At 37.2% G+C, this 15,523-nt stretch overlaps 1 protein-coding gene across 2 annotated transcripts in view; it reads right to left on the bottom strand.

Annotated features, from left to right (window-relative positions):
* ANGPT1 (angiopoietin 1) overlaps nt 1–11,484 on the bottom strand; it is a 274,095-nt gene extending 262,611 nt beyond the window's left edge. The window contains exon 1 of one of the 2 annotated variants that reach the window (XM_056109883.1): nt 10,767–11,484. In XM_056109883.1, coding sequence (XP_055965858.1) covers nt 10,767–11,063 — 297 coding nt within the window. In that variant the 5' untranslated portion in view covers nt 11,064–11,484. The remainder of the gene's footprint in view (nt 1–10,766) is intronic. The other variant, XM_056109891.1, reaches the window with a different exon arrangement.
* Nucleotides 11,485–15,523: the final 4,039 nt, after the last annotated feature.

Here is a 15,523-nt window from a genome sequence, read left to right as displayed (position 1 = left end):
ACTCTTCTGTGACTTTCACTATTTATACTCTATGACACAGTAGGACACGACTCTAGTTCTCCTCCAGCTCCTCCATTTGCTTCTGAATCCTGGATTCAATTTCTGCCTAATAGGGTTCCATTACTGAGAAATATTTAAAATTCATTTATTCACCTATTTAAAATATTAAACATTTAGCATATCATTTCATTATAAGACTTAAAATGATTGATTTATTCAATAAATTTTGGGGTACTCCAAAGCAGTGCTTAGGAGGCCTTGGAACTGTCAAGAATGGTCTGGGGAGATTAGCCGAGATCAGTACCAGGAGGATTACTCCATGGCTTAGAGGCCAGCCGGCCATTCTAGGGGAAAGGGCAGCTCAGATAGAGAAGGGAGCACCAAATAAAGGGTGTTTGGAGGATCCTCCCAGGAGGGAAGATGCATGTTGAAAGTAGACTATGAACTGAACATGATTGCCACTCAATGCCTCTCTTGCAGACCACAACACCCAAAAGGAGATAGAGAACAAAAGGGAACGCCCTGCCTCAGAGGCAGGGTGGGATGGGAGGGATGGGGTTGGGAGGGATACTGGGATCCATGGTGGTGGAGAATAGGCACTGGTGGAGGGATGGGTACTTGATCACTGTATAATCGAAACCCAAGCACAAAAAGTTGTAAATCTACAACTGTACCTCATGGTATTTCACTAATAAAAAAATAAATTAAAAAATGGAATGGTCTGGGGATGGTCAAGAAGGCTGATCAAGAATCAACCATCCACTGGATGATTTTTGACCAACTTATCCAGTAGTCCAATGCAAGGGTCCAAGGACGTGGAGTTGCTTAGGTTTTGTATTGTCGAGAATTACTCAGGCTCAGACCAGGTCAGTTTTATGCAATGCATGAATCTTGAGAGTCGTACTATCTACCAGAACCCCAGTCATAGATAATAAAAGCACTGATTATCATTGCTCTGTTGCCATTAACTACAAATTGAATGCAATTGGAAAGTAAATAAAAATCTGCTAATAATAAGGATTCAATTATCATCCTTTATATCTGGACAACTGATACAAGGTCTTCTTGGCAGAAAAAGCTGTCCTCATGGATCACTCCTGGATGTGCTTTCAGGATAATACGTGTGCCGGGGATTGAACCCCGGTTGAATGCCTGCAAGGTACATGCCCTATCCGCTGAAAAATCTTTCCAGTTCCTGAATAAACCAAATCATTATATGTAATAAACTCACAATCTTTAGATGATTAATACCCACTAATTTGAATTTTATCAGCTGATTTCATTACTACTAATAAAATCATGTTAAAACATTTTACAAAGAGGCCAGAAGATAGTTAGATTTTTAGGGTACATGTTTGCTAAGCACCCAACCTGGGTTCAGAACCATCATGTGGCCCTCAAGAAGCAAATGGAGTCTCCCAACACCACCATGGTGGGCCAGGTATCCCCTCCTCGGGCATGAGCCCAAGCAGCAGTGCATTCTCATGCCCTTGAACTAAATCAGGGCCCCAGTTGTCCGAGACTTGCAGGTGGGGCCATTTGGGAGGCAAAAACATACAGGACTATATTTAAATGTTTAGAGATGATGGGCTGGAGTAAGACAGTGCAGTCAACATGTAGGGTCTTTACCTTGCATGTGGCCAACCCAGGTTCAATCCCCAGAATCCCATATGGTCCACTGAGCACTCCCAGGGGTAATTCCTGAATGTACAGCCAAGAGTAACCCCTGAGCATTGCCAGGTGTGACCCCCAAACAAACAACAAGCAAGAAAAAAAGTGTTTTAGAGATGAAACGTAACTTGGGGTTTTAAAATTGTTTCCTGGGAATAGAAATCCTCCAATGATCTTTACAGTCCTGAATTTTAAATCATGCAGAGGTAATAAACAAAATAAAGACCTCCTACAAAGTGCACACATTCCTAATAAGTTAAGCTAAACATGTAACTAACCTTTAAAATAAAGCATCTTGCAAAACTGTCATCAGTCGTTCTGCAGAAATTTATTGTGAGCTAGCCTATCTGACACCAGTGAGTCTGGTGACTTTCATGCATGCATTATTAACTAATGATTTAGATCTTTACATTTTATTAAAATTTTATCAGATTTAATCTACTGATTTACTTAGTAGAACTTGATACTTAAGCTAACCTGTATGTTCAACCTGAACACAAGAAATGCATTTTTTTAAGAAATGCATTTTTCTGTAGCTTCATCTTAAGTGAACATCATGTATTACATCATGTATTACAATATACACAAGTAACAGTACTTTATTGCACAGCCTCCCAAACTTACTGCCAAAAAAAGATTTTCATATGCCTAAATATGTCATTTGCAAAATTATTAGCTACCAGTAGGTATCCACTTTTATCAGCTTTTCATAATACTCCTTGTTAAATAGCACCTTTTCATTGATTTGAAAGAATAAAATTATCTTGACAACTAAGACCAAAGAAGCCTAAAAATCTTTCACCTTTGTATTTCTATATAAGAATGAGCAGAAGAGTTCACAGGAACATAACTTTGAAGTAAGCATATAAAAAAGATAATCCATGGAGTACTTCATTCTAAAGAAATTTTTTAGTAAGGGAGGGGCACCTCTTTTGTACACTTTGTAAAGAGATTTAAACACTCAGAGCCCCCTCCCTCCCCAGACCATAAGAACAGAAGCAAAGGAGGTTTGGAACTTCCCAACTTCACAGAAAACGATAATCTTGTATTGGAACAAAAGGCAAGGATGACTCAGAATGTAATTAGTGTTGTGCATCTAAGCAAATGACACAGCATAGCTTGTGGTATTAAAGAAGGGGGAGAAAAAGAAGGCAAGGCCAGGAAAAAGCTGCTAATGTTTCCATATAGTGACAAGACATTTGCAAAATGAACATGAAAGCTCTTCAATTAGAAAATTATAGTAATGATGGCTAATGATGTTCTGTATTTTGTAACTGAGCAACCCACTTGTTCCTCAGCATCGATGCCAGTGTAATGTTGCTTTAAAATATTGAAGACTGAATGTGAGAGGCTGAGCTGAGGTCCCCTACTATGAAAATAAAATGCCTCTGATATTTTGCCAACATTCTTGCTAATGCCACAATCAACAGGATGAAACAGGTATATAAAGCAAGAGACACTGGAATCCAGGTTTATTTATCTAAAGTCTACTGATGTGTTTTGCTCTACTCATTTATATACTGTAAATGCTATATACTACATCTAGGTGCCTTTTCCTTAACGTGTAGGTGATTTTGATACAGTTCTCAGTTCACATGATGATGGACCAGAAAAAGACAAGATATAAAACTTTTCTGCTTGTAGTTCTTTAAAATGTCACCTCACAGCATGTTCAAATACCAAGCCAAAAAATGGCTTAGTCAGGCTCTTTGCCAATTGGCATGGACCTGAAGATTACTTGGCCTCCTGGAGGGCAAATTTTTTCCCACACAACCCACTTCACAATTTACCTTTCAATGGTCACAATATAAATACTATATATTTTTGTGTGTGACATAGAGCAGGGGTCAGTAAACTTTTGTGAAGTTTGGATAAAAGCCTGGATATTAAAATGTAAGCTATGTGGGCCATTCGGTCTCTGCTGTAACTTCTTAATTCGGACATTGTAAGAGAAAAGCAACCAGATGCAATACATAAGCAAATGAGTGTGTCTCTGTTCCTATAAAACTTTATTTACAAATGAATCCCTATCATATAAATGAATCAGTACGGTTGTTTGCCAATAAAACTTGATTTACCAACACAAGGAGCTTGTAGGATTTAATCCAAGGGCTATAGTTTGCCGGCCTTCATATAAAGGATAAACAGTCAGAAATTTGAAAATTATCTTATTACATAATTAACCACACAACATATGGAAGTTTTCTGACTCTCATTTTCATACATGCATTTAATTGTATTCAGAATCTGCCAATGGAATTTACTCATTTTTATTCATTACAATATTTCTTGCCAACTACGTTCCAGACATTGAACTAGAAATTTAATCTATCAGAGATAAGTGAAATCATTTTCATTAAAATGAACAAAACAGGCATAGTCTCTACCTCACAGAGCACAGAATTTGGAATAATATACTCTTCATATATTAACTGAGGTCCTAATGTGTGCCAGACACTCCATTAGTGGTAGGCACACTAAAGGGAAAAGATAAAAAGGACCTCTTTGGAACTTATATTCTTAATAGAGGAAGGTAAAATAAATGAAGTGTAAAACTCTAAATAATACAATGTAACAAGGTAGTAAATGCCATGAAGAAATAATACAGTATATTATGACAGAAACTTATTTAAACAGAGTTGCACCGTAGCACTGTCCTCTGGTTGTTCATGGATTTGCTCCAGTGGGTCCAGTAACGTCTCCATTGTGAGACTTGTTGTTACTGTGTTTGGCATATCCAATACGTCACGCGAAGCTTACCAGGCTTTGCCCTGCCGGCTGGATACTCTGGGTAGCTTGCCAGGCTCTCTGAGAAGGGCGGAGGAATCAAAGTCGGGTCGGCCTTGTGCAAGGCAAATTCCCTAACCACTGTGCTATCATTCCAGTCTTTTAAACAGAGTAGGTGAAGTTAGTAGGTAAAGAAGACTCAAGAAGACTTTCTGAGAGAACTATTAAACCAAGACCTACGTGAAAGGTGCCATCTCGTGAAAGGTGCCATCTATGTTATGTTCTTGGGGAAGAACTTTCTAAGCTGGGTAAATGGAACTCTAAAGTTTTGAGCTAAGCATAAGCCAGTGTGTATTCCAAATTATTCAGAAATAAAGCAAAAGTCACCTGAGTAAGTGCCTGAAATCAAGGTAAGGCGATAAATGTTGAACGTGAGGCATGCATGCATGTGGGAGAGAACAGGTCAAATAGGGTTTCAATGTAAGGAATGAATATTCTATTCGTATGTAATGACAATCTATAGGGGATTTGAAGAAAAAGAATGGAAAATTCTTATTCATTTTAAAATACACTAAACTAATAATTATATATGAGATGTGAGTTATTTAGAAGAAACTCACTATGAATTATTACATCAGGAAAAGCTATTATTTGTCATAAATATAAGGTTTTTAAACCTGAGCTAAATCAATGCAGACATTTTCAGAAGTTTGTTCCTATCCACAGAAAAATACAAAAGATTCTTAGAATACCAAATGCAACTCTAACTTCTGGGACATGGGAAGTGTCATAGCCCTTCTTGGATGTTATGATTCTAAATCATCAAAAATATCATAAAGTGGAAAGTTAATACAGGAATATTAACATATCCATTACTAAATACTCTCAACTTAACACTTAGTATTATGGCTATTACCCATTATTATTATCCATTAGTACTAAAAGCCCAGCAAGCTAGCGAGAGTATCCCACCTGCATGGCAGAGCCTGGCAAGCTCCCTGTGGCATATTCGATATGCCAAAAACAGTAACAAGTCTCACAATGGAGATGTTACTGGTGCCTGCTTGAGCAAATCGATGAACAATGGAAGGACAGTGCTACAGTGCTACAGTATTAAAAGGAGTAGTAAAGGAGCAGTACCTCCCCCTTAGGTGCTAGATTGAGTGTTATTCTCCAAAATTGGCGAGGACATTTCTACAAGTGGATTTTAAAGGTATTTCTGTGGCCCTTTCCTGGCAATTACCATTTTTATGCATAAATCATACATGTATAACCTATACATATCACTGGAGCAATAGCACAGTGGGTAGGGTGTTTGCCTTGCATGCGGTCAACCCAGGTTCGATTCCTCTGTCCCTCTAGGAGAGTCCAGCAAGCTATCGAAAGTATCCTGCCTGCATGGCAGTGCATGGCAAGCTCCCTGTGGCATATTTGATATGCCAAAAAATAGTAACAAGAAATCTCACTCTGGATACGTCACTGGTGCCCGCTCGAGCAAGTTGATGAGCAACGGGAGGACAGTGTTACAGTGCTACATGTATATATCCTTTTGGTGACAAAACTTAAAAAAAAATTATCATTAGCTCATATCATATATGCAGAAACCCCCACCCCTAGCACATGTGCAAATACAAGAGTATCTTCTATAACTTAGTATTACACAGTCATGAGCCACCAAAATTGACAGATAAATTCTAGTTACAGATATACATGGTATGTAAAAATATATGCCATTTATTGTGTGGATTGACTGATTTCCTACAGATCTGAGGGTACAAAATTCTGTTCCCATTGTTCATCGATTTGCTCGAGCGGGCCCAGTAACGTTTCCATTGGAGACTTTGTTGTTACTGTGTTTGGCATATCAAATATGTCACGGGTAGCTTGCCAGGCTCTGCCGTGCGGGCGAGATACTCTCGGTAACTTGCCGGGCTCTCCAAGAGGGGACTCGAGTCGGCCATGTTGGCTGCGTGCAAGGCAAATGCCCTACCACTGTGCTATCAGTCCAGCCCACAATAAGTTATATATATTAATACTATAACAAGACATTGTTCAGACATCTAGAATCTTTAGAAATAGAAAGATGGAGAGACATCCACTACACTCAAGGGACTAACAGTCTAAGTTGAGAGATTTCAAAACAAATAATGAGAAGTACAATTACAAAATGTAGAGGATCAGTTTTAATAGGACACAATGCAATATGTTATGGTAACTCAGTTTGAGAGAAGTAGAGTGTGGAGAGGTTTCTGGAGAAACTGGCAACAAAATTGATCCTTTAAGATCACTAAGAACAAAATGATTATTATAGAAGTTTGTGAGGTCCTAGTTGATGAAGCAATATAAACTAAATAATTAAAACCACTTATGCTGCACCCTTAAACATTTCAATTAACATTAGCATAAAAATAAATAATTGTAGGATGAAGTTCTAGTGCAAGGGATAACTTCTAATCTACTTAGGAAAGTAAAATATATTGCCAAAACAAATTGTTAGTAGTACATGATACAAAGCAAATTACAACATATTAAACAAATGTACCCACTTTTTTTACTCAATAAATATTAACTATGGATCATATTCTGCTCTATGCTTTGAGAATATTACAATAGAAAACATGCACAGCAATGGTCTCATGGAAAGTCATATTCTGCTGGGAAATGAAACAAGTTAATATGTGTAATATATGGTTTTGAAAACTTCATCATCATAAATATGCTTCAGATAGTAGCATGTCAAATTCTAATTCTTGAAAGTCAAGGGTCTAATATACAAATGGAGGCTGGTAGTAATAAACAAAAGCTATTAATAGAAGAAGTTGCCCAGCATTTTAGTAGGAGTTTTACATCTATTAAAATATTATGGCAGACAACTTATTACTACATTCTCTAATAAACACTTATGTAATTATAATTAGAATAAGGTATTTATAATAAACAGACCCTTATCCTCTATACAGGATCCTTTTACGTTATTGATATTTTAGATTAAACATGCATCATTTAACAATGGCAAAAAGGACTTTCTAATGGTTCCCTCAAATTCTATGATGTTATATCTTTTAAATATGAGTATTTTAAATAGAAATATTTGTAAATATTGGGGATATGGCAAAAAGAGCATTATTCAGAGCACATGGTGTGAAGTAGACAATTATCTAAACATTTTTTCTCTCATAGAAAATTTGGAAGGAATCAAAAGAAAGCAGCCAAAAGACAAAGGACATTTGTACTTATTGTTACTATACCAAAAATGTGATCACTCTCAGGTAAGGCTCATGGGCTCATGGTTTGCTAATAACTCTGAAATAAGTTATAGCATCAATTCAAAAGTAGACATAGAACCAAATAAAACTCTGATTTGGGATCATATTACTTAAATGACTTTTCCTATTCTGACAAATGATGATCATGTTATAAGTCTACTTTATACTGATGTTAATCAACAAATCATCATAGAACCAGAGAGATAATATAAATGTAAGGTGCTTGCTTTGCCTGTAGCTGACCATGATTCAATCCCTGATACCACATGGCTCTCCTGAGTACAGAGCCTAATAGTAAGCCCTGAGCACTACCAGGTGTGGCCCAAAAACCAAAGCAAGAAAAACAAAAACAATTTTCATAGAAAGCTGGTTGTGATTTAATCACAACTCTAAAAGTTTTATTAGTTATGGCAGTCAACACATCCTGTACCCCACTGTATGACTTTCTTCTTATTTGGGCCAGCTGGAAGATCAGAACAGTTGAGGAATAAAACTCAAGCGTGTAAATCTCATTAGTGATTTTAGTGATTTAGTCTTGTGAAAGATATTTTTAAAAAATCCAGTGAACCAAACTTAAAAAAAGGTAATAGATTAGCAAATAATTATCTACTTGCTGCTAACATTTATAGCACATTTATTCTTCATCAAACCTTTCCTAATAGTAATGCCATGAACTGCATAATAATCACTGTGCTTTGATTAATTATTTTGTTGAATAAATGAATTCATTACACTTTCACTATCTCCAGTTTCTACAGTACATTGTTTTTGTGACAAAATAGAAGTTTATTAATAAGTATATCAATAATTATAGTAAAATGTTTCCATTTGAATTATCAAAATACAGTACATGATATTTAGAATATATAATGAAAAAAATCTCCAATTAAGGAAAATTTATGGGAGCCTGTAGCAAGTTCTTTGCTGAGTGCATTTATTTGGTTTCCTGATTTCTCAGACCAATCTCATTAACAATGACAAAAGATATGCAAATGTAAACAGACAATAGGCAACCCAAACTGCTCTGACTCACACCAACAGGGACATTTTCAGAATATATTCAACTTGGTTCACACTTGCAAACCAGGGTCAATAAAACCAAGGAACATTTTTATAGCTATGCTTGGCTATAATCAGAAAACTCTTCTATAATCAATGACCAAGAACAATGCAAATAAGAACCAATCTTATTTTCTTACAGTAAATTAATATATAAAACATGTAAACGATTTAAACCCCTGTAGAATCCTGTATTTACTCTTGCTACTATACAATTGCATAGTAACAAAAAATACATATAGTACAAATCATTTTGGTTGTTTTAAGAAAACAAAATACTACTTTTTTTATAGGAACAGCACATTGAAAACAATTTTGGACTTAATTTTCCTCCCAACTCCCTCAAAAAAATTTAGAAGAATTAATGATTTACATAAAAAAATCTGTTGAAGGGTAATATTAAAAATAATATTTTGAAAATATAATAAACTCTTTAGCCAAGTTCATCTGCTAAAAAATAAGTGTTGCCCCCCTCTGCCCCACTCCAAAAAAATAGACTATTATAAACTGCTGCTACGACAAATCTCTGAAATTTAAACTACAATAATCAAAAGAGAGCAGGATTCAGTTTAGTTTTTATTTTTCTTCCATTACACAGATTTTTTTTCACCTATGATCTACTGCAGAAAAATTACCTATAATGCCAGGTTTGAAAATTCTAAAACTGGTTTTAGTCAGCTTGTCAAATGAAGTAATAGTGATCTTAGTTCAGTCCCTAGTGGACAAAAACAGAATAACTCTAATTTGGCATGAATCAACAGGCAGTGATCTAGTGAGAAGTGACCACACATGAACAAAACTGAACATTTGCCTGTTCCTCTAGCTTTTATCTGTTTTAAGGGGTTTCTCTGCTAATATACTAAATAAAAGAATATCGAATACGTTTCTCCCTCTACATATCAAATCAATTTTAGCAAACATCTCAGAGGGAGAATGTTTAAAAATGAGGACATTGCCACTCTTGTAAGTGACACATAGTTGAATACACTTGTTGTTTGATACATAAACGGTACCTGTTTCACAGTTAAACCGAGAGCAAAGACAACGAAAAATAGAAAATGCATTTATATTTAACAGACATATCATTAGTGAATATTTAAATGACAGATGCCTAACTGAATAAACTGCTCAATTTTATCTCTATAAACGATGAAATGAATCCACAGAGACGCTCATTTGGATGAAGTCCCAGATGGCATTACCTGCAAGGACAGTTTCTGAGAGAAGAGGCACTTCAAGCAGAGATTATATACTGTGTCAGTTGGAATCTGCAGGTGCACAGCTCTAGCACCAGCCCCCACCAGCTCTATTTCTCCTTTCAGAGCAGGCAAAGAGCCTCCTCCTGATGTATTACACTAAAATATACCTACTTGGTTGCTTTTCGTTTTTTTCTCAAGGACAAAAGCAACATGTCAGCAATCAAGCCTCTACTATTCTAAAACTTGCTGAAATTGTTTCCTTATACATTCAAACACACACAGAAGAGCGCGCGCGCACACACACACACACACACACACACACACACACAATTTATCCAATCAAATACATGTTATAGTTTACTAACATTTCCTATGAACTTTCCTAGACGTTAAAAGCTAAGTATTTTATGATGATTTCTCTCTCCAGCTGCAAAAAAATTCCTGGCATAAAACTCTATTTGATCCTAAATTAATACTGTCATTATTTTCTTTTTTCACCAACTTGCTCAACATCTAAATAGTTTCTTCTACAAAGCTGGGTTTTGACAGAAATTCAAATTACATTTTAAGTAAGAGAAAACCAGGAATGTCATAAATAAAATGGGCCACTGCTAGGCACACAAACGGGGTGTCACCATCCCGCCAAAGGCTTGCACCAATCTAAAACCTTGGCTCAGCCTTGAAGTTTCACCAGAGAGCTGCCCTGCATTTGCAAACACTGCCCCCCTGGATCAAAAGGTAAACAAACGCTCTTTTAAGGAACTCTCAAGAATTAGCTGCGGACTAAGTAAGGGGGAAAAACTCCCAAGTTCCGTGCAATTAGAAACTGAAAGCAATCACTTACTTTTTGCAGCCACTGAGTATAATTTTCCATCACATGCTCCAGATGTTGAAGCTTCTGGGAAGAGAAATCCGGTTCCACGTGTGGAGCATCTCTCTGCAGAGCATTCGTGTTGTACTGGTCTGTCGTACTCTCACGACAGTTCCCGTCGTGTTCTGGAAGAATGAAAGTGTAGGCACACTGCCCATGCTGAATCCGGTTATATCTTCTCCCACCGTTTTCTGGACTCCGGCGCTGGTTGCTGCACCCTATGTGAGTCAGAATGGCAGCGAGGAAAGCAAAGGAAAGGAAAACTGTCATTGTACGGCCAGCACTCACTTTTCGTGCCTCTTGAGAAACTTGCTCCTTTCTTCTGACCTTTAAACTAGTTCTTTATTTCAGGTAAAACTGCTTGTTTGCTTGACTTTTCCCCTTCCAAGAAAGCCTTTGAAAAAGAGTCACTGAAAACGAGCCATTTGTTAGATTTGTTCTAAAATGTTGTAATTAAAAAAAATTCACTGTGATGATAGTTTCCTTAGTTAAAACTTGAGATATTTATTGCATAGTAGCTGAGATTTATTGTTTCCTCTCTGTGTAATCGTTCAGCATGGAGCCTGCCCGAGTCAGCTGCGTGTACATATTCTAGACCCTTTCCTCTACCCTATCTGCTGCAGATCTGCTATTTTCTCCCGGACCTCAGTGAGTTTTATTAAGGTTGCACATCCAAGCCAAGCTGGAAGCAGGCAGCCTTTCACAAGATGACTTGACAGGAATGCATGAGTGTGCCCCTATGCTAAGGATTGCTGATGGCTTGGAGCAGCAGGGATCATCTTACAAATTGGCTAGATGCGCATGACCTCGATCATGTATGGCCCTCCCGCCCCTTTCCGCAGACAATTGCCTCCAGCCTTTAGCAGATTCACAAAAATCAATAAACACTGCAGTCCACCTTAATACACTTTTTGGTGTGCTAGCTGACCCACTAAAATCTACCACACTCTCAAGTATGTTTTTAAAGTTACTTTTAAATTGAGAAACCCTAAGAAGGAAATTGGCATTGTGTCCTGTGAAATTATTTTTGATAGTGTATAATAATTGGAAGGTATTAATTTTTAAAAAATATTCCTCACAGTGGGGGAAAAGGGATATTAAAGACCATTTTTAGAGAGTGCAGTCTTTTATTATACTCATTTAGAACTTCAGGAAGTTGAAGAAAATTATACCAAATTAACAGAAAAATTTTTATGATCTACTACTAAAAGGAATATAGCATGATATATTACAGAGGATAATATTTGTATTTTCTGGGATGTGCATTTAAATGTTCGGTTCCTTGATCAAAATGCAGCCCTGAGTGTTTGGTGCATTTCTGTATACAAATAAGCACCCTTTTCAGTTGTAATATAAGACAGTGACCTAAGGATTATTAATTATTGGGGTATATCCGAAACAATATGCTACTATGACCACCTTAAATTCTCTTAAGACAAGTGAACATAAATCATCCATCTCAGATAGAAAAACTGTCTGAAAACAAACATCTATCAAGCGTGTCAGTGGGCTAGGGAAGGATTGTTTAGGGAATCCCTGTACTCTTATTAGGGAAAACACAAAAATTATCAGATGATTTCACCAGTAAAGGGGAAAAAAATTGAAGACAGATCAGTAAACCATAAAGAGCAGGAGACAATTACAGAATTAAGCTTATGGCACTGAGATCTTTACACAGAGCATAGAAAACATGAATTATGAGCAAGGGCTTTCATTAGGAACTGGAAAAGATTTCAGGGAATGGAGCCTCTGAAGTGCAGCCATGGCATAAAAGCAGAAGTCAGAGTGATTGGGGGCAGGGCCGTGGGTGGGTGAAGAGAGTCAGGGTTAAGAGACTGACATGTAGGAAGAAGTTTTAAGACAGGACAGCACAAACAAAAAAAAAGTTTATGCAATTTACTTGGGAGTGGTGGTGCAGAATTACACACAGTTCAAGTTCTTGAATTCATTTCACACCAAATAGCAAATTTCTCATTTGACAAATAGAGAAGCAAGTAATAACAAACAGAGCAAAAGAAAAAAAATTAACCATCTTTACAACCTCCTTATTTTGTATATCTCCTGTTAGATATTATGTATTTTTTCTGCAGTAACAAATATCAGAATTCGGAGTGGGGGCCCCTGGTGGGGGATGGGCCAGACCAGTGTTCAGGAGCTATTTCTGGCTGTGTTGAAGAGTGACCCCTGGTGGTGCTTGGAGGATCATATGTAGTGCTGAAGATCTGAACCCGGGCGGGTTGCATGCAAGGTAAACACCTTAACACCTGTACAGTCTTCACCCATAGTTTTTAAGACCTTAATCTGATTGAGGCCCATTCTATGTATGCCTTATATAGAATCTCATTCATATGCAAAGAACCCTAGAGATTGTTTTATTTTGTTAGTCACCGTGAAATTACAGTTATCCACGATTTGGTTTAAGGCATACAAGGTTTCAGCACTGATCCCTTCAACAGTGGCTATCCCCCCCCCCCATCTGCGCCCCCTCTACCAGTGCTCAACCTTGCTCCATATGCTTCTCAACCTGTTTTTACTAGAAGCAGTTTTTTTTGGTTTTGTATTTTTTGTTTTGTTTTTTTGGTTTTTTCACCTTTTGGATCACACCCAACGATGCTCAGGAGTTACTCCTGACTCTGCACTCAGTAATTACTCCTGGCGGTGCTCAGGGGACCATACTGGGTGCCGGGGATCAAGCCCAGGTTGGCCAAAGGCAAGGAAAATGCCCTACCCTCTGTACTATTGCTCTGACACCAGCGATTTTAGTTTTATATGTGTTTTGCACTTCGGTTTGCAGTATTATTTCTGATAAGGTTTCATACTTAATACTTGGCCACTTTTCAACACCTCTGCCTCTGAGTTGAAGGTTTCCAACAGAAACGATGCCCCTTCCCTGGCTCCTTCAAGTGGCATGTTTCCTACTAAATATCAGTTCTCATGTTCTTTTGTTTTGCTGCCTGTGGGTATTCATTATTCCACCATTATGTTTCTTTATGTCTGGCTTATGAGAGAGATTATTTTATGTCCATCTATCTCCCTCTGACTAACTTCACTCAGCACGTTACTCTCAAGATCCCTCCATGTAGCAGCAAATTTCATGACTTTATTTCTTCTTAAGGGAAAATAATATTCCATTGTGTATATGTGCCAGAATCTTTTTGTCCAGTCATCTATTCTTGGACACTTGGGTTGTACCAGATTTTGGCTGTTGTGAATACAGTTGCAAGAAATGTAAGTGTGCAAATGTTTTTCTTCCATTTTATTTTTGGACCTTTGGGCTATATTCTAAGAAGTGGGGTTTCTGGGTCAAGTAGAAGCTCATTCCTAGACTTTTTAGGAATGTCCATATTGTCTTCAAGAAAGGCCAAACCAGTCGACACTCGTACCAGCAGTGAATGAGAGTCCCTTTCTCTCTGTATCCATGCCATCACTGGTTTTGAAGGGATTTGAAATGAATTTAAATCCATCTTACTGTTGGGAAAACTGAGTCAGAGAAAGTCTAACTAATCATAACTCACAGAGCTGGAATATAATGATGTCAGTATGTAAAGTCTGGTAAGCTGACTGGAAGCCGATGTTTCTAACCTTAAGGACACAAACAGCAAAAATTCTCTAACATTGTTTCAGTCCAAAGTGATAAAACTGAAAAGAAAAAAAACTGAGCTAATTCATACCTTCAATGTGATGTAATGCTACTTTTTACTCAAAAAATATGACAATAGGTAACCCTACAATTGGATTTTTGAGGGCCCACAAATACCAACTGGACGGCAAAGGATTGACTACATTTTCTAACCATACTATCCAACACTGTCTTCTCTGAAAATTATCCCTAGAAAGACAGAAATCCAAAGCCAACACCTTTAAGTGCTTCCAAACAAACTAAATACAGCTGAAAATCAGCAGAAGATAAAGGGCTGAATAAGGAGGACTCTATCAAAATGTCCCTGTGCTTTTTAAGCATCCAAGGTAGCAAAAATCTGTTCTTACGTGTTTTTATGTATCTTCATAAGCTTTTTCAATCTTAACACATGAAAAAAGCAAGGCACAGTTTCTTCAAGGAAATTAGACCATTAAGAAAGAAAAAACTGGGTAGTCAGATAGTGCGAGGAGGAGTTACAGACTTTTATTTCTTTTTCATAAAGTCAAAGAAACAAAATTTGAAACTATGCCAATGTAAATACTGGTACCAATCTGGAGAGGAAAGGAAAAATTGCTTGAGACCAATTTCACTTATTTGGAAAACACAAAGTTGTGCAAAATTCACTCATATTTTTTTTTCTTTTTGTGTCACACCCGGCGATGCTCAGGGGTTACTCCTGGCTCATGCACTCAGTAATTGCTCCTGGCGGTGCTCGGGGGACCATATCGGATGCTGGGAATCGAACTTGTGTTGGCCATGTTGGCTGTGTGCAAGGCAAACGCCCTACCGCTGTGCTATTGCTACAGCCCTGCACTCATTTTTTTTTGAACTCCAATGAAAGACACAATGGATCCACTTGAGAACCCCAATGAATGTGCTTTCAGGAACCAGAAACCAAATGAACATTATCAATATATTAAGTTTTTGCTGATTTTTTCAAAAATGGGGGACAACTTGGGGACTTTAGAATTTAGGAGGTAAAAAACATTTCACATTTTAAAAATTATTCTCTATTACAAGAAGTTCTTTTAAGTTCTAAAATAAATATTTTATTCAATAAGTAGCTTGACTATGAAAGCTTTGTCTTTTT

Source organism: Sorex fumeus, unplaced genomic scaffold (genome assembly GCF_029834395.1).
Source record: "Sorex fumeus unplaced genomic scaffold, SorFum_2.1 ptg000002l, whole genome shotgun sequence".
Classification (NCBI taxonomy): Eukaryota; Metazoa; Chordata; class Mammalia; order Eulipotyphla; family Soricidae; genus Sorex; species Sorex fumeus.
The sequence above is the reverse complement of the archived record's forward strand: the minus strand, read 5'-3'. Positions and strand labels throughout refer to the sequence as shown.